The sequence below is a fragment of the Mastacembelus armatus genome, chromosome 1 (genome assembly GCF_900324485.2).
Source record: "Mastacembelus armatus chromosome 1, fMasArm1.2, whole genome shotgun sequence".
Classification (NCBI taxonomy): Eukaryota; Metazoa; Chordata; class Actinopteri; order Synbranchiformes; family Mastacembelidae; genus Mastacembelus; species Mastacembelus armatus.
In genome coordinates, this window is record NC_046633.1 from 21,923,830 (window position 1) to 21,944,449 (window position 20,620).

A 20,620-nucleotide genomic window follows, 5' to 3' on the forward strand; every position below is an offset into this window, starting at 1 on the left:
AGTTGTACATTATCAAAATTAGTCTAACTTACATCAGGAAGTCTCGTCAGCGTGTTTCACATCTTGTTGGTCCTTGGGTCAAAATCACTCTGATGCAGCCTTATAAAGGCAGCCTCTATGCTCTTGGTGTTGTTCAGAGGAACAAGGAGTAAGGAGGCTGCATGAAGAGACTCGACTAAGGATGTAAGACACCATCCTTTGTGGGGTCATTGGACCAACACACCCTTTAATTAGAAATTGGTTAGTGACTGGATGATGGAGCTGATCAGACTAACCAGATAAGATGAATGGAAGTGATGAAGTGAGGGGACATTTTAAGATGAGTTTTACACTACACTAAACTGCCAGTAACATTAGCATGTTAACATGCAAGCCAAAAACTATTACTATAAATGTACTGACATTTAGAAATACCACATTTTGCATGTTAGCATGAAAATATTAGCATGTTTAAATAGTCCCAGTTCACAAGCAAACACGTGGCAGGTAAAGAAAATCTTTATTATTTTGCAAATTTGTTTATGGTTTATAACCTGAATCACCTTATTCTATCAAACATCATTGGAAGTACAGTGAAAATGTCTAAACATAACAAGTACTGCCAAAGCCCTCTTAGAAAATCAACTAAACTCTGGCTTTGCAATTATGCTCTGCTTTAGTCTGCTGTTAGTCTGGATGAAGGAAAATAGAATGGGTATTACTCATTGTTTTCTGACATCAATCCAAATAACAATCAGCAGATTAATCCACAGTGATAATCATTTCTAGTTGCATGCCTAATGTACTAATAAACATTTCACATAACACCCAGCAAAATTAGAGCACTTTGCAAGATGTATTACTGAAAGTGTTTCGAGTAGGGCTTAATGTGTTAGAGTGAAACTATGCACACATCTACAGCAGAAGAGCTATTCCTGGCCCAAAAGAATAAGCTATGTTCAACTGTAAGCTCATGTTTGTAAAATCCTGGGGGAAAACCTCACAAATCATTAGTGTACATATACTATCCCACATGACTAGATCAGAGTACAACCTGTCTGCCATTGGCACTGACTAATTACACACTCCAAGTAATTCCTGTCATCCTTTATATCAGAGCTGCTCAACCCTCAGCCACAGCCTGTGAAATGTCTGATTACAAACAAAAAACAAACAAAAACAAGAAACGAAACTGTGAATCTGTTCGTAGATGCTTGACTGCAGCAGATGAATATCCGCAGTGTATAACAGATAGTACTGTAATGAGACTTCAGATGTCCCATCACTCCATGAACTCACCCTTATCCTCTATCTTGCCTCTCAGTCTGTTACCATATTTGTACATATCAGGCTGATTGTACATAAGGGTCGATTTAAAATGATACTGTAGAGTATTCATTCAAATTCCTCAGTCATTGTTCTGTTTGAGCTGTTCATGACCCACAGCAGCAACAGTACACAGTTACAGTCGAGCTGTCCACAGTGAACACAGCAAAATGACAGGGGCTAACGAATCTGCTGCTTGCTCTCTATTTTCAGCTACATGCTACAGATTTAGCAGCCACAATCTGAGGGGGCTGCTAAATCTTATCCCTCTTATCCCTCTTATGATTTGTTTGTGCAGCAGAAAGACGTGGAGGAATAAATTCTACTTTTCCACAATGACAGTAGTTTCAGTTTCATAACAAAATTTGTGATAAAAGCTCTGTCACATAAAATTTCAGGGCTTTTATTCACAATGGATAAACTTGGGTAATGTGATCATATAATTAGGAGACTTACAAGTAGGCCTTTACCTTGCTAATGTTAGCAATAAGGTTGATGGTGTTTTTTTTTTTGTTTTTTTATTAAAAACTGTACTTAATAAGTCATAGCAAATCAATGTTTTATTCAAGAAAAAACAAAAAACAAAGGACAGGCAACAATAATTAATCACAATTCCCTATAAAAGCAGTCTGGTTTTCTTCTCATGCTACATTACAGTAACCCTAAGCTACCATGAGCCTTTTGTGCTCCTCGATAGGTTAAAAACCAGTATTATATTTGATCAGCTCACTGAGCTCATTATCAGCCTCATCTAAGCATCTCAGGGCTAAAGCATTTGATGTTGCTCTTGATTGCAGGTCACACACAGCTTACTTATAGCGATGACGATGTGCTGTGTTGTGCATATGCATGTAATAGTTAAATCATAAAAAAAGCACATTTCCACTCAAACTGTGAATATGTACAGGACAGACATGAGCAGAATCTATGTAAGGCAAATAACCCCTCTCCTGAGTGTGACTGTCCGCAAGATATGACAATCTCATGTCGGCCATAGGTCTTGTGTTATGAAACAGATACAATACACATACACAGGCACACAAACACACAGAACACACACAGCTATCTAGGAAATGAGAATGGGCCTCATCCGTGGATAATGGTCCATCACAACCCATGATGGTTTCCTCTGAAGAGTAAATGGCAGTAAATGGGATGTTGATTGAATCACAGCATTGTCATGTATACCAGATGGCAAAAAGGCCTTGCACCTTACCCTGGCACAAACGAAACAAACCACATCTAACAGTCTCCATTTCCCAAACAAACCCTGAAGTGGATGGGAAGTACCTAACCATAAAGAGAGAAAATAATATTCTGAATGAATACAGATATTGTATTACTAGCTTGGCCTTTTATGTCATAGTTTGCCTTGGTTAATGTATTATGGAGAGCAGCAAAGATGAATACACACGAATTGTAATTAGGAGCTAAGAATTCAACCCAAAATGCACCGGTGAAGCCCCCGTGTTGGCAAACGTCCACCTAATTGACCCTAACCCTGACCTCCCTGTGTGACTGGGGACAAGAAAGAATTCCCGTACTGGGATCAACAAAGTCTCACTTTCCATAACTTTATATTACATTTCATTAGATTGCCCATTCTTAATGTAGGAACACCCAGCCCTCCAAGAACACAGGCTTCTTTAATGACCTGGCTTTTAAAGAAAAAAACTGTTGGATTTGTCTGGAAAGAAGCCTTGCTCTCCTCACACACTCCTTGCTGAGCTATAGCACATTTGTTCTTGCAGCTTTTCAGCTCTCTCAGCCTGTGGACACATGAAATTAACTGCTGGCGTCATGGAAACATGCTCCAGGATTGAACAATGGCAACCAATCTTGTTAAAGAGCCCTTATTAAAAGGGGTTTTAACAAACCAGCCATCACTGAGAAGTTTTTTTGTTTGTTTTTTTTAATCCTGTGAATGTATTAACCACAGAGAAGAGATGGGATTTCGAACACTAAAATAACCCTATACAGACTTCTGAAAATTTCATCCACTGAATGTCTCAGTCCATGGGAAGTAGTGAATGAAATAGTTTAAAATGTCAGCAATGTCATTTTTAAGAGCTTATACTATGTCTATACTTCTCACGTATATATCTATGAGTTACAGAATAATATGACATAGCACTTCTTATCCTATAACAGTACTTCATGGACACATTACTATATTGCAAATAATTGACACTACACTGTTATTTTCTGTGAAATATATTGCAATATGAATAAACAGGTCAGAAATAGCTGTTTTTGGTCCACATCACCCTTTCTGTAGCCAAAATAATGAAATACAATACAATTTTCCACAACCAAATCTTTCTTTGTGAATTTCTCTTGTTCCTCAGGTATTTTCAGCTTTTGGTCAAAGACTAGTGGGAGCATCGGCAAGTTTTCCTTATGTATCAAACAAGAAAAAAGCCGCAGCATGCCGTGATAGGTCCATGCAAGATTCTGCCACTGTCGTTTCCTGCATCACCTACACAATAAAGAAAGTGAGCAAAAGACTTAAGAGAAAGCTTACCTCTTCTGTTTGGTTTAACTTCAGCTCTAAACAAACCCTCAATGCCTCAACTGACTGATGTCACCCTCACTGGACTGAGTTTATCCACCTGCACCAATTTGTAAGACCACACCGTGATAATGTTCACCGGCGACACATGTTGGACTGGCTGCTGTTGTGTGTGTAGTGTGCATCAAGCCATAATATGGCTACTTGACACACGTGCTGCAAGCACACATCATGACAATGCTGTAAACGATATACATTGTGCAGCATTATTCTGTATGCCAGCTGCTTTTAATGGCAGACAGATGCAGGTGTGCAGGTTACACCATGTGGTGTGGGCCTATTGATGCTTTAATAAAGTGACTGAACAGGAAGTGGTTTTTGTGTGGGACAAAGATGCTTATGCTGGCATAGGTCAGTGGCTGAGGTGTCCTTCCAGCCATTCTTTCAAACAGACATCCCCACACCCTTTCATTTATACAGTTATCCATCCTCGAATCAACCTTTCCATTCTCACATCATACAAACAGCTACATATCTTTGCAAGAGGAGCTGTGATCCTGGGGTTGAACCAACTGTTCTAAGGTCTGCGGAAAACGCCTACATTGTGATGCCCAGAGAAGATGCTCCCCAAGGTGTCAGAGGAGATTATGGTCTTTCAAAATCAGATGGTGCCATAATCCTTCAGGCATTGCCAGAAATAACACCTCATCAAATAGTCATTCAGCCAATGACTAGCTCCACAGACAAAAACACTCAGATGTTCAGTTCATTCAACTTTGAATGGGTGTCTTTCTCACTGGCCGTTGAATGTCATTATGCTCTGAATCACTATGTACAAAAGGGAAGAAACAGGTTTTGTGTTTCCCACTGTATGTATCCACTCTGAAAACCTTATTCAGACAATAATGTGCAGGTCTTTTTAAGACTGAGCATAACTGTAAACTCTTTTAACACATAGATTATGCTATTAAAGTGTCAAATCTACGTTACGATGAACACTTCTGATTCATCAACCGAGGCGACAATAAGGGTGAGTACAGGTTCTGAAAGAAGGTGTGCTGCCTGGAGCCACACGGTGACTCAGGTCATGGCGATGTCAGCATTTTTCTTGTGAGCTTGAAAGGAAAGGGAGGTGTAAGTGAGAGCTGCTTCAGCAAAGAAAGATGTAACAGCAGACTGATGGAGGGACAGGGCAGGAGAGGGAACACATCTATCCATGTCTCCTGTGATGCATCACCTCTCTGTCCTTTCCATAAAAAGTGGGCAAGATAACTGATGAACGACTCTGCTCCCAGGAGTAGAACTGAGCACAGAAAATGATTCATTCTCAGCTAAATGGTTCTGTTAAGTTACATCTAAATGTTTTCATCATTCACACAAATGCTCAAACACAGAGGTTACCCTGTGGCAAATTTCCTTTATCCAGACCACAATTTATGAGTAATACTGAGTCGTCATTGCCTTATGTATTCATATGTTGCATAATAAACATAACAGTTAATGGGAGCAAATGTGTTCATATGTGAGGAGTCTGTGCAATCTACAGTAACTTTTACTGACTTTTGAAATAATCAGTGATGACTTTTTTTCCCATTTCAAAATGCATGTAGACCTAGAAGATAAGATGTATTCAAGGCCTTCCTCGATGAAGTGTAAAAAAATATATTGTAGTAATTTGTTTGAACCTGCCTTTTAAATGCCAACCATCAATCAGCTGTTTTAACCTTTTTAATGTCTTAGCAGTGATAACTGACTAAAAAGGTAGTCCACAAATAGTTTAACATTTTGGAAACTATGTTTATTATTCTGTTTCTTTTTGAGAATTATGTAAGAAGATTGATGCAACTCTATATTCCTCCCTTCAACTAAAAGGTTGAGCTATTCCTTTAACATAAAGAAACGGTTGGTTAGTTGTTTTTTTTTTTTTTTGTCTGGTTCAGATGACTCGTCATTAAACTATTTTATCCAAAGGCTCCAGGATAAAAGAGGATAAAAGTCATTACTTCTAATTGTTGGACGTATAAATGAAGACTGAGGAAAATGGAAAATGGAGGGACATGCCAGGCTCACACCCAGACAGGCAGGAGATGATTAAGAGGACAGAGAATTGAGGCTTACGGAACAACTCACACCCTCTGGTATTGCTAAATGATTTCTTCAGTGTGTATGGTGTTTGTTAAACTCATATAAACAGTGCTCGGATAACCAGTTCAACATCTGCTGTAGTAAGGCTGTGATGACGCAACACAGCCAAGCAGCAGACAGTAATCTCTTCCCAGAGACAATACACAGAGAGACTTGACCTTGCATGTCCCCATGACTCCAGATCTAAAGTGCACACATGCGCACACACACACACACACACACACACACACAGTGTGTACTGGTGCATGACCCCCCGTGGAATTTCAAAGAAAAAAAAAACTTCCAGAACTTCCCTCATTACCCCTGCTCCTCCCTCTACTCTTTCCATCCTCTCTGCCATCCTTTCCCCACCCCGTCCCCTCCAAGTAGTTTATCTTTATTCACCATCCATTTATTCTGCCCTTCTTCTTATTCAGGCCACTACTCAAGTCACCCCTCCTTCCTCCTCCCTTTGGACAGGCAGGAAACTTTGACTGAACTTTTAGGAGACAAGAGATGACACTTGGCTCAGTGTGTGCAGCCATGATAAGAACAAACCACTGCCTCTTATGCGTTTCCCTCTGGACCATAAGGTAGGCTTCTTTCTAAGTTAGGAGCATTAATAAACAACTACACCCTGCTTCCTGGGATTCATCCAAACAGGATTTTGTTTTTGTCAGGAAATTAGAAGAAGCAGACCGCAGGGTTGATCTGAATGGTAATGGATGTTTGGATGTTTACATATATATATGTGTGTGTGTTATCATTATATTTCTAAGAGTTGCTCTATGCTTATTAAAGGTAACCTTCATTATGAACTTACAGCTTCACAAAAACAAAATATTTGCACAAGGTGGTAAACAAAGAATCACAGGCAGATGAGGTTAGGGTGTTTAATCATAAGTCAGAAGTGCAGGTCCCAGTGTAGGGTTGGCCTCCGCTCTAAAGGAAATGATTTTCTCTGTAGCAATTTATAGTGACAGGAAGTTACAACAGCACATGGTGATAAGGCAAGCCCCGATGTTAAGTGCAATGGATGATTATTTATTTATTTACTCATTCATTTATCAATTTGTTTATTTATTTATCTATTTATTAAGGTTGTGGATATGAGATGCACCCACCACTATATAAAGGAATTATATAGTAAATATATAGAGAAATTACAAGTATTATATTTCTGTATATCTAATTGCACCACTGTTCCTTAACATTACTGATGAAATTAAATCAATAAAATAATACATGACAATTGTGGTATAATTGTTGGCTAGGGGAAATCCATGTATTAACAGACTTTGTCAGTATTGTGGTATATGTTACTCTGTTGTAACTTTTTGTGGCAACATAACTCTTTTGTTCCAATTCAATCATAGACTGAGACTTTAATTGCTCCACTTTCTCAAAACAACCATTTATCACTGTTAAAAAAATAAATAAATAAATAAATAAAACTCTCACTACTCCTACAGGCTTGAAATTCATGCATGATATAGATTCAACTGTGACATACTGAGCTGAAAAAACATGTATAAAGGCAAACACCCACACAACACAAAAATACACACAGGCACTGAAAGTTTTCAAAAACACGTCCAAGAGAAACACATTGTTTTTGTAACACCCCTGTAATAGAGGGTGAAGTTTCCTTTTTGACCACAGGTTTCTGCAGAAGCCAGTTGTGGAATGCTGTGGTGAGAAAGTAGAGGACTGGCAGCCTAGTGGCCACCAGGACAATGAATATACCCGCTTGTTATTCTTGGCAATAATTTCATGTAAACGTGAAGCTATTTCATTAGCATGTACCCAAAGGCAGAGAACATATAACTCTGCATCAACCTATAGTTCCCTGAATGCCTTCTATCAGTCCTTAGAAAAACAGGCAGAAACTTGAGTCAGTCTGCTGCAGGCTACATATGTTGTTGGAAACCTTAGAGCATTTTTAGATTGAGTGACTGAAGGGGGAAAAGCACCCAGTATGAAATCTAAAAGCATGTAGTCACTTTTCTGTTTTCATCTCTTCCTTTCTCACTGAAAAATAGCTTTGTTTAGATAAAAAATGCCTTGGTTTATTTTTAACAAGGCGAAGCTAGTTTCAGCTTTATGATAAAAGGCATTGCTGAGCCAGATCTCATTTAGGTTCTCCACTTCTGATTTGAACTGACAAGGTGTCAGTGAAGACACCCGCGCCACAGCGGGTTTTCTTGCATTATTCCACCTGACTAACAGCCCTCAGCTGTAAGAAAACCAACATCACCCACGCAACACAACAACACAAGCCACAGAGATGAGTTAGAAAACAATGACATGGGTGATAATTAAAAATGGTGCTGTCGCGCTGTACGGCATGCATGCCAGGACAAGAGGAAGCATCCTCACCTTCTAATTTTAGACCTGAGTCCTTAAACCACAGAGAAAAAAAAAAGGACTGAAAACAGACAATGTGCCGTTGTCTCTTCTATCAACCAGTGCAGAACAAGTGCAACTATTAGTACGACACACGGGCCTCATATGCATTGTGTTAGTGTCATTATGTGCAACCAACAGGGAAGCAGGAGTTTGATGTAAGGCAGTTTGCATGTTATGGTTTATGTTTGTGTGAGAGAGCTGGCTCTGTGTGAGAAAGAGTAAGACTCAAACCATAACACTGGTATGGCCTTGTACTGCGTTCTCCAGGGAACTGATCAGATAATAGTTAATATGAGCTTTTACATGATTATAGCACCAACTGATCAAAGAAACTATCAGACTTCTTCTATTGTGGTCACTGTTGTAAAGCATGCTGCATGATGTGCACCTTTCCAAAACGCTTGAGCTGCCTAAGGTCGTATGTCAGTGTGATCAAACAAAAAGTAGTGATTGCTCTGTCAACTTCACAGAGGAGCAGAGGACAGGGAGAGTCTCCAGTGAACTACTTCAACTTCATCTGAATGCATTTCTCACGCTTCATGTGATTTTCTGCCACATGTCTGGTGCAGCACACCCAAAGGTTTAGCTGGCAAGAGTTGTCTGATCAAGGCGCAGTCGTGATGAAAATGAGACATAAACAAATATTGGTGGAAAACTTACCTCCTCTACCGTGAGAGGCATGCATATCCTGTATTCCTTCAGCAACATCTTCCCCCTCTGCGCGTCTCTTGTGCGTATTCACTGTATGTGTCAAACCAGCCAAGTGAACCTTCCCTCCGCCGTCCGACGGGATGCGTGTAAAACCTGGCTACGTGTCAGCGCATGTGGACAAATTAGGAGCCGGGCTTCTGTAAAACACCCAGGTTAGATCTGGATTCTTTCATGGGAACCAGCAGACACCCTCTCCGCCCGGGAATGTGACGGTACAAATGGGCTCGATTCAGGATTGTCCCCTCCAATCACGCTGGTGCGTCAAGTCAAACGCAAACAGCGCGGAGAAACACAGGAAATCTAGATTTGAACTTCAAAATAAGAGTTTTAAAACCACGCCAATGTGGGTCTTAACTAGCTTTGTGTCGTACGAGAGGGGCCTTGAATAAAAATCATATTTTTAATGGTAACAGATAGAATAGCTCACTCCGTGAAGAGGTGGGAGATTATATTCAAATGAGTTTTTGTTAGCACAATGAACTCCTTTCTAACTCATTTCTAAAAGCCACCTCAGCACACTGCTGATTAATCAGATCTTCTCTGTATAATCAGTAATTGGCTCAGATAACATTAGTCAACCATTAAACTGTATATTTTATCTTACTTTTATCTTATTTATCGTATCTTTACTGAGCAGCCTACTTAAAAAATAACATTAGTGCTGTTAGTAAAGAACAGCATTGCCAATGTGCAGTATATAAAAGCTGATGATTTGGGGACAACCAGAGCCTTAAATTCTAGTTAGCTGAGATATTGATCACAATTTAGATTTCTTGTTTTTAAAATATGTGAAAGGTATATAATTCAGGTTATCACTTGCACTTTTACTATTAAGTTAAATGCATTATCAGTATACCATTTATAGTATTATCATTCACTTACTATTTAATTTTATATTTTCTTTTATGTTTTTTTTGTTTGTTTGTTTGTTTGTTTGTTTTTTCACAAAAACAAGTTTATGGCTATATATACCTTCCCGAGGGTATATTTATTTTGAAAAATGGTTGACCGGATGTGATAATGCCTTGTGCCATTTGGCTCCACACGGGTCTGCTCAGGGATAACGTTAGAAGTAAAGGTCCAAAATGCTGATGAAGAAAATATGTGCTTTTTAATGGTCCGTGAAGCAGCCTGGCTTATAGATCACATCCTCAGACTGTCTTCAAAGTTACAAGGACGAAACTACAGCTTGAGTGAAAAGAGGATGTCTGCTTTCTCTAGTTCTTCTTCCTGTAGTTTCTTTTCAAAGACTGATCGGAAAATTTAAGCGGTTAACAGCAGCCCCAGCCCCCTTTCCTCCCTCTGCAGGGCCCACTGAAATACGGCGCAGAACTTGGTGGAAACAGGTCTGCTCAGCCACAGCACAGGAAACGTGTCTGTACTGCTGAGCTGCTCCCCACCACCACCACATCTGTCTCACATACACATTTATCACCATAAACACACACATGCAGCGTTTCTGTCCGGATCTTGCTGTGAGTTTTTTTTTAAAAGTGCCTTCTTTACAGTTTGACATCAGCGGGGCAGGGACATTTGACAGTGACGCAAGTTCTGTTCTTTTGGCTTTAGTCCAGCACAGTGACATGAAACAGTTATGAGATTAGAGTGCAATATTTTTAGATTTTATATGGTTTACATGTTTAATATATCATTTATTGTAAACAACCTTGTTTTTCATTTTTCTTTTCAGGTCCTATTTACTTTTTATCTTGTGTCTTACTTGCTGCTCACTGCTGTGGGACAAATAAAGGTTTTTCTTATCTTATCTTATATCTTATCCTAAACACATTTACCAACCAAGACCGGGTTTATTGTGGTTTTAATGGCAAAACTTGACTGAAATGTTTTGTGAAAGTTTAGGTAGTCACCTGACCTCAGTCTGACTAAACAATAATTTCACAGACTGAAGATCACTTTTAATTAAGGTAGGGCCTGTAAAGTGGGCTTGATTGATACCCTTGATTTATTTGAGTCTGCTCAGCAAAATTCACACTCATATTTGTGTGTTGAAGATGCTGACAAACAGCATTTTGCACTGTCAGCATTTCAGCCCAGAAATATAGCCAGGATGGCAAACCCTATGAAACACCATTTGATTAAACTCTCTGCTTAATCCCCAAAATTAGTGCATGAGTAGCACTGTAAAGCATAGATGTCATCTAATGAATCTGTTGATACAGCACATATCGAATAATAGTTTACCAAGAATATGCAACCCAATTTATATGTAGTGCAGATTTTAGTACTTTGTGTAGTTCTGTAACCTTGTTGATATTAGTGGTGGACCACAAAATGGAATGACTAACAAATATGATGAAATATGAGTTTTGTTGCTTATAAAGGAAGAGTCAATTATATTATCAGTTAAATCTGACATGAAAGGCAGTTATCCTGGGTGTGTTTTATTCAAGGGCATTTTTCATGTATTGTATTTCCACAGGCAAACTTTTAAAACACTGAATAAATAGTCCCATTAACAGCCTACCAGTCTCATATTAAAGTCTTCCCATGCTTGTTAAATGGTCTAACACTGTGTAGCAGCACATTAAATGGCCATTATGAATTGAATTAGTCATATTTCAGTGAGCAAAGTTACATAACATGACTAAATCACATGTTTTAAAAAATAGTACATAGCTTCAACAAAAAGGGGAAAGCCTAAGAAGCCATGAGGTAACCAGTACTATAGACATTCTAGACCATCTCACAGCTTTCTGTGTGGAGTCTGCATGTTCTCCCTGTGCTTGCGTGGGTTTACTCCGGGTACTCCGGTTTCCTCCCACAGTCCAAAAAACATGTATGTCAGGTTGATTGGTGACTCTAAAATTGCCCGTAGGACTGAGTGTGAGTGTGTGAGGTTGTTTGTCTTTGTGTGTCTATATGTGGCCCTGTGATGGACTGGTGACCTGTCCAGGGTGTACCCCTGCCTTCCACCCGAGAGAGAGCTGGGATAGGCTCCAGCAGATCCCCGTGACCCTGAGCCAGGAAAAAGCGGGTATAGAAAATGGATGGATGGATGGATCTTAGGTAAGGATGATATTCCTCCAGAAGCCTCAAGACATGTTGATTAGAGATATATGTGATCTCAAAAAGTTTTGATTAATTCGTCTCTGATGCTAAATATGAGTAATAGCTTTTTTATCTTGACTAAAAACCCTTAAGCTTAAGGGCCATGCATGGGACAGTGATGGGTTTCATGTGAGACTCCAACGCAACCAGCTCTGACCCATTGATGACGTAACTGTCTCAGTAAGGCTTCTGTTGATTAGAAAGGAGATTAGAGCCAAATGTCATCTAAACTGCTGTGCCACCTCGATAAAATCACACAAATCTGTAAGCTCTGAAATAGCCAAATAGGCCTACCTCTGTCCCACTTCTAAGTAGAGAACCTCTAGGTTTAAAAAGGTGAAACATTAAAAGGAGAGACACTCTGATTTTATTTTTATTTTCTACACTGTCTCTATCAACTGAGATAAAAATTATAAACTAGGGCCTAATCAGAATCTCAAATACATATTCCTCCTGGCTCTGGCACTAGGCAGCCTGTTATTGTCATCAATGGTATTGAAAAACATAATACTGATGATGGTGATAATGACCATTTGAGGTCTCAATTAGTCTTCTTCAGCTGAGCTCTTCCTGGTGTTTTTGAATTCTGAAAAGTATGCTCAAAGCACTGAAAATATATTTATGCCTCTGCAATCAGAGTTCTTGTTCTATAGCCTATTTGATCTTCCTCTCAGTGGATCTAAGTCATGTTCCGTTTATCAGGCCTCTGAAGTCTATGCTGAGCCTGTACTTGGATCAAACTGATTTTTAGCTCAGGGCTTAGGGGCTTTTTCTGCCATGAGCAGGAAATTCACTGACCCACATTAGCCTTATTTATGAGGGCAATGGAGTCTTTCAAAGCACTGAACTGTGTGATGACAGGAATGCACAAAGTAGACATTAAAGGGACACCTAGTGGTTTACTGTGGTCATTGCATGCTAGTGTTTATTCATACAATCATGGCCATTCACAAAGTTCTCCATTCAACACTCACGAGTGGCTGTATAGCTATAGAGAGCTGGAACAGTGAACTGAGCCACTTCATGAAACAGGACCAGTGGCTCAGTGAGAAAAAGTTGCGATGATGATGACCATCCTCATTATCATTAAGATGAAAAGAAAACTAATGGTAAGCCTGTTTAGTTTCAAATGTCACTAGTTTGACTCTTTGTTTTGAGTTTACAGGTAGGAAAAGTCATTCTGGACAGTTTCGCCAAAACTGTCGGTTGCAGACACAGCATACAGTCTTAAGGCTGTCAACCATTCCATTATTTTAGCTTTCCTTTATATTCTTCACACCTTTTCAGAGAAGCATTTCACAGTTAGTCATTTTAACCAAGAGAAGAGTGTCTCTTAATGTCAAGATAAAAAAGGTACCTCTTTTTATTTTCATCTAAGTATAAGGACTTAAAGGGGGCAGTTGTGGCCTAATAGTGGCCTAATCAGAGTGAATAGTCAGCGCCCTGTCCAGCTTCAATACCACGATTGAGGTGAGACCCTTGAGCAAGGCACTGGACCCCCAACTGTGCACTGCAGCACTGGCTGCCCACTGCTCTGTGTATGTGCACTTGGGTGGGTTAAATGCAGAGCACGAATTCTGAGTATGGGTCACCATACTTGGCCATATAAGTCTCCTAAAAAACTTTCCATACTAATTTATACTAAAGCCTGATTGTCAGATAGCACTTCCTCAAATGTAAATGACTGTCTGCTAGATGGATAAAGTAACTTCTTAGGGAGTTGTGCCAATCATTATTAATTCCACTTGTTAATATAAATTTAGGCATTAAAAAAATAAAATCCACTTGTGTTCATATTCATAGCCAGCCAGGGTATTGGACTATTCAGAACTATAATAAAGGCATAATTTTATCACCATTCATCTTTCATTCTTGTTGAAACTGTTTATGATTCATGTTTATGGTCATTTTGAAAGTTGATGGTAATTTATGGTGCTATTAAATTATACAGCATTGATTTCTATTATTTTGTCCATTCTTTTCATATTTCTGTATAACATACCTGCCGCTCAACAGTAGAAATTACAGCCTCCAAAATTATTATACAGTTTAATCAGCACCTGTATGAAAGACTAAAATAGTTTTAGTTTTGTCTAATAATCTGCCAAACTGAGTGAATATGTTATGTGGAAATAAACAAACACAAATAAATAGCGGCTTTTATAATGCCTGCTAGAAATGTCCTTGCAGCGGGGCCTCACTGGGTCTTACAGGCGCTTCGGACAGCTGTTCGGTTCTCTCCTCTGATTGGCCACCGTTCCCGTTTCGTTCATTTGACAAGCAAAATAGTAAAAGCTGAGTTTGGGCCCAAAGAAAGAAAAGCTCTGACAGCAATCTTTACCTATACACCGCAGTCATGTCCGAGGAGCGCTCTGAAAGGTCTGACGGGAGGATTGTGAAAATGGAGATTGACTACAGTTCAACTGTAGACCAGCGACTCCCAGAATGCGAAAAAATGGCTAAAGTGAGTTTAGCACAAAAGCCTGGCTGAGTCATGGCGCATCACACTTAGCTACTCTGTTAGCATGTGGGCTTTAGCATTAGCTGGAAACCTCATACAACCACTACACTGAGTGACTGTAACTGATGAGTTGTGGTCATGTTTAAACACTCAACGTTCGCTCCGTATCTTTTTCTGTATACACACTTGTGTTTGTTATGTATCTCGTTAGCGTGCTAGCAGGCTAGTCATTGGCAGCATCTAGCTACAGCTAGCTTAACGTGCTAGCCACACAAAGTGTCTGAAAACGGCGACGTTAAAAACGTTATCTTAATATGTCATTTATCTGAATGAGGAGTGTCACTTACGCTGAGCTTGTGTGTTTTCTGCTACAGGAAGGAAAGCTGCAGGAGGCCATCGAGAGCTTGCTGTCATTGGAGAAGCAAACCAGAACAGTGAGTTTGGATAACAATATGATTTATTTTATAGTCTATGCCACACTCGCACACAAACAAACTCCATGTTAAACTTTCAATTCATACAAAACTGCAGTTGTCAGAAGCTAACGTTACAAACAACACACTGATCTCTCCTTGTTACCCACCATTATACTGGTGAAGCTGAGGGCCATATAGGCCTCGTCATATTTTCTTGTTTTTGCTTTGGAAGCTGTGAGTTGGTGAAGACTCATTCTCTATTGTAACGTTATGTTTAGCTGGGAGCCCTCCCACCTGCGTGTCCCTTCACACCGCCTGTTGAAACAGTGAAGTAACATACGCTGGCTTGATGGTTGCTGTAGCGATGTCACTTCTGCATGAAATTAAAGAACAATGCTAGGAAAAATGTTCACATTTTGCTTTGATATGTCCAGATCTCTCTAAGATATCTCTGTCACATAGGCCGAGTGGGCATTGGCCCATTTGCGGTTTTTTCCATGTGGAAAGCTGTTGTTTCCTCTACTAAATTGTAAACAGCCAGTGCTGTATTGACTTAGTGTTTGACCAATGAATATAAATGTATGTCACTCACAGTTCCTGTTGTACTGAAAGTACTACTCAGTGGTAGGAGCTACAAAAAGTCCTTTAAAACAGTTTTCTCAGAACTATTATAGTTATTATAGATGAAGAGAAGTAAGCCTATTAAAACATTTTTCATTCCCCTGTCGCTGATAAAGCGACAGACCCTGCAGCAGATTTGCCATGAAGCTCAGAGCCAACCGAACATAAAAAAATACAAGACATATGCAAAAGAATGGCTATATTTTATTCTGTGATTACTTATCTGCCTTCAACCCTCCCACAGGCATCAGATATGGTGTCCACTTCTCGAATCCTTGTTGCTGTGGTCCAGATGTGTTATGAAGCCAAGGACTGGGATGCTCTGAATGAAAACATTATGTTGCTTACCAAAAGGAGGAGCCAGCTCAAACAGGTCAAATATATATATTTTTAATTACTGTTGTCCAAACCTATTTAATACTCATCTTTTTTTTGTGTCAAGCTGTTATTGTTAAGATCAACATATAAATCGTGGTGTTCTGTCTTATCAGGCTGTTGCCAAAATGGTTCAAGAATGTTACAAATATGTGGACACCATGACTGATCTGACCATCAAGTTGAGACTCATCGACACACTTCGCACCGTGACTGCTGGCAAGGTCTGAAGGGTATTTGTAAATTGGAGGCAAAAGCAAAATGTACAGATTAGAATCATTGTAAAACCTGAGACACTAAGACAATAGGCCTCCTACTCTTCACTAATGTGCTAAACATATCTTCCTCACAGATCTACGTAGAGATTGAGCGTGCCAGGTTGACAAAGACGTTAGCTAATATAAAAGAACAGAGTGGAGAGGTCAAAGAGGCTGCTTCCATTCTTCAAGAATTGCAGGTGATGTAGAGTCTTTGTTTCTGTATTTATTAGGATGAAAAAGAATCTAAAATAGTTGTGGGGAGGAATGCTAACACATAATTCCTTTTTTTTCTGGCTCAGGTGGAGACATATGGCTCTATGGAGAAAAAGGAGAAGGTGGAGTTTATCTTGGAACAAATGAGGCTTTGCATTGCTGTCAAAGATTACATTCGCACCCAGATAATCAGCAAAAAGATAAACACCAAATTCTTCCAAGAGGAGGGATCTGAGGTAATAGAGACACCAGGAACTGAGCTTTAAATAAGTATTGTGGTGTTCCTTTGCATTGACTCAAACCACTGGGAAATCATTTGGTCACTTCCTGTGTGTTTGTCTTTACACAGGGTTTTGGAAGTGTTTTTTGGTGAATTATGGGCTGAATAAGTTGGTGTACCTGCCAACTAATTTCTCTTTTGTCTCTTGAAAATTTTAGGAGTTGAAGCTGAAGTATTACAACCTGATGATTCAGGTGGACCAGCACGAGGGCTCCTATCTGTCTATCTGCAAACACTATAGGGCCATTTATGACACGCCCTGCATCTTGGAGGACAGTAGCAAGTGGCAACAGGTACATGCATGTTCTCTTAAAGATGCAGTATATTTTAAACATCATGATTGCAGAATACAATTAATAGCCACATACAATTTGAACTTTTGTACAGACAATTCTTTTGATCACCACTCTTTCTGCTCTAAAACTTTGCAACAAGTCTTGCTTAAAAGGCTATGAATACTTTTCTGTTCCAGGCCCTGAAGAGTGTGGTGCTGTATGTGATTCTATCCCCCTATGATAATGAGCAGTCAGACCTTGTGCACAGAATCAGTGCAGACAAGAAACTGGAAGAAATCCCTAAATACAAGTAAGACAAGCATTAGTTTAGCGATTACATTACAGTCAGAATGTGATGTGGATCTTTCTGTTTTCAATAGAGAATGTGCATTGACAGTACAAACACACATATATACATCTTAAAATATTAAAATACATCTTTTGATCATTAATTGTCCAATATACCAGTCAGTGGTCTGAAGATTTGCAAATGTGAATTTCTTGACACACATATGTACTGTATACAGTATGTGTAACTACAAAAGTCTCCTTTGCAAAGCAACTTTTTGACATTTTAGCAGAGTTCATAATGTTTTTTTCCATGTGGAAATGTAAGAAGGCAGATGCTGTTGTGTGTTTGCCACTCAGGGGAGCTGACCATAGCAAACTTCACATATGGTGACATCAGGTGCATATCCTCTGTTAAAAGGTGTGAACATCAGGGAGTTTTCATTATATTCTTCCACTCTTCCAAGGGACCTTCTGAAGCAGTTCACTACAATGGAGCTGATGCGCTGGGCCTCCCTGGTGGAGGATTATGGCAAAGAGCTGAGAGAGGGCTCTCCGAACAGCCCCGCCACAGATGTCTTCTCTTACACAGAGGAGGGGGAAAAAAGGTGGAAGGACCTGAAGAACAGAGTGGTGGAGCATGTAAGTCCCACAGCGTAGTCTGGTCTTTTTACTTTGAGTGGAAAAGACACATTCAGAATATTATATAATGATATAATTCTTGGCAGCAAAGAAAGAGAGGTAAATACTAGTGAAGTAGAGGCCATTAGACATGAAATGTAAGAAACATAGAATAAGGATGATGGAGATATTGAAGCTGTGTGCAGATTGTAATCTGTCAGATTATCTGCAATATTAAAGTACATGCTAACAGATGGTTGGATTTCACTCATAAATATCTTTTCACGTGTAAGTGTTGGTGTGACCTGACAGCTCCCGTGTTCTAACCTTAAATAATTTATGCAAATACTATTCTCCAGTCTGTTTGTGTGTGTATTCATGAAATTCTTCCCTTTACCCCAGAACATCAGAATAATGGCCAAATATTACACCAGAATCACAATGAAGAGGATGGCTGGACTCCTTGACCTCTCCATTGACGTAAGCAACAGTTTTACTAATTAGCTCATGCAAACTGAAGTCATGCTTCACACTAATGGCACAGAAAAAGCACACTTGTTTTTAGATCGTATGGGCTGTCAGTTTGCTGGAAAAATCACAAGACTTATACATGTAAAAAGATTGGTTAAATGTACTGGATTGTGTGAGTATGGGTTATTGACAATTGTTATAAATTCTGAATTGTTTAGTATTCTGTTAAATCTAAATGCACAAAATCACTAATTTAGTTGTAGCAGTTGGGGATAAAGTAGGAATAAAAGGACATTACAAACAAACAAAAAACAGCCTGTTTTTATTCCTGCAAAGTCATATGTGGTTGGTCAGTGTGAAACAGAACAATTTATGTATCCGGTTTTGAAAATAAACAACCAAACATGCTGTATACTCTGAACTGTAATGAAGGCAATAGGGAACTCATGAGACAGGTCACAAGTTTGTCTGTGAGCATGGGTTTTCATGGTCCAATTCATGGACCGCATCCTTCGAAAGCTGTCACTGTGTCATGACAAGGCTGTCCACCATGTCCCATGGTTTTAAACAGTAAAAATGATTAGAAAAAATATGTATTATATTATCATTTGTATGTAACAGTTATAAGTATCTAATTGTTTTCTTTATTTTGTAACATACCTTAATTCAGTCCATATAACTTGCAGAGCTGCTTATGGATAGTAGAGGTTTTGGCCTCCCTGAGGAAGAAGGACTCTGACACCATGTTTGTTTGTTCAAATTTGTCAGGAATCCGAGGATTTCCTCTCCAACCTAGTTGTAAACAAGACCATCTATGCCAAGGTTGACCGGCTGGCTGGGATCATCAACTTTCAGAGACCCAAAGACCCCAATGACCTGCTCAACGACTGGTCGCACAAACTCAACTCTCTCATGTCTCTGGTCAACAAGACCACACATCTCATTGCCAAGGAGGAGATGATCCACAATCTGCAGTGAAAAAAAGAACAGTGTGCAGTATTTTATGTTTTGGTCCATGTTTGTTGTTTTCCCCTTGGTGGGAATGTTTTTGAATATACAATATATTGGCGGACTGTCAATGCAACTTTATTACACTTTCATATAATTAGAGAAAAATCGGTAGTACATACCCGACCCTTCAGCTTTGTTAATTTTTTACTGTTCATTAACAATAAGTGCCGAGTATCTCCCCTCTTTGCATCTGTTAGTGTCATCAAAGACTGTATCTCTAAATATGTTTACCATTACTTGTTATGGATTATATACAGTAGTTAGCAGTTATTGCTGTATGAAAACATTGCTGTAATTTCTTTAAATGTATAATAAGCAATGTAAACAATAAACTCACATTTGTGTAACAGTTGTACTTTTTTTTTTTTTTTCATTAAAGCTGAGGAACGTACTAAGACAAGTGTTCAGACCCTTAGGAATATGATTGTACAGAAATGATAAAAGCAGAAGGCAGACATGTAATAAATAAACTTTAAGTTAAGGTGGCAAAATACTGTAGAATCACCTAGTGATTAGTGAATTGGATTGTTAGCTAATATGTGACTGGCGAAGAGACTTCTGACATGGTTAGGAATTATCAAGTCAAAATATGGGTAAGGTGTTATCAAGAAGTTTGAGCACTGAAGTTATCATTCAACAAAAATAAATTAATACTTCGTGATAGCTGTTACAGATCTTGAGTGATATGTGCCCTTCCTGTTATGTAAACATAATTTTCCAATATGGTTGAAAAGAAAACATGTTTCCAATTCTTACTTTGGCTTTGAATTTTCCTCCATTTACCTTACCTTGAAGAATAACACAACAGAACAACAATTAGCCTTCCACAGGTTCACAGTATCAAGGTTAAGCACAACATCAATCAGTCTGCTGCAAATCAGATGGACCATTTATTTACACAATTGACCTTGATGCAATTTTGCTATCATAGATTGTAGTTGAGCTGTGGTGTTATGGCATTTCAAAATCTTGACACCCTTTCACTTAATGCCAGTTAATAAGGGGCCATGGCGCCTGTTGTAATTGATGTGTATTTTACAGCCCTACATTATCCATAAGCCTCATGCATAGCAACTTTTAATGGAAAACTGGAACAAAGCTGATTATTCATTAGAGGTGAGGTAAGTCAGAATGTCATCACTATCCGAGTCACTGTGTCACACTCTGCTGATGCTGATATCATCTCATCAGCTGATTA

The 20,620-nt window shown here is 39.1% G+C and overlaps 2 protein-coding genes across 3 annotated transcripts in view; one reads left to right on the forward strand and one right to left on the reverse strand.

Annotated features, from left to right (window-relative positions):
* The window catches only part of LOC113127919 (cytoplasmic phosphatidylinositol transfer protein 1-like), a 70,865-nt gene extending 61,527 nt beyond the window's left edge, over positions 1-9,338 (reverse strand). Inside the window, exon 1 of one of the 2 annotated variants that reach the window (XM_026302841.2) lies at positions 9,011-9,338. In XM_026302841.2, coding sequence (XP_026158626.1) covers positions 9,011-9,058 — 48 coding nt within the window. In that variant the 5' untranslated portion in view covers positions 9,059-9,338. The remainder of the gene's footprint in view (positions 1-9,010) is intronic. The other variant, XM_026302839.2, reaches the window with a different exon arrangement.
* Positions 9,339-14,385: 5,047 nt separating this feature from the next.
* psmd12 (proteasome 26S subunit, non-ATPase 12) lies at positions 14,386-19,774 on the forward strand. Its single transcript, XM_026304512.2, has 11 exons — positions 14,386-14,594; positions 14,966-15,025; positions 15,873-16,001; positions 16,120-16,227; positions 16,356-16,460; positions 16,563-16,712; positions 16,915-17,049; positions 17,229-17,341; positions 17,787-17,961; positions 18,343-18,420; positions 19,180-19,774. The coding sequence occupies exons 1-11, from the start codon at positions 14,487-14,489 to the stop codon at positions 19,387-19,389; spliced, it is 1,371 nt and encodes a 456-aa protein (XP_026160297.1). The 5' UTR covers positions 14,386-14,486; the 3' UTR covers positions 19,390-19,774.
* The last annotated feature ends 846 nt before the right edge of the window (positions 19,775-20,620 follow it).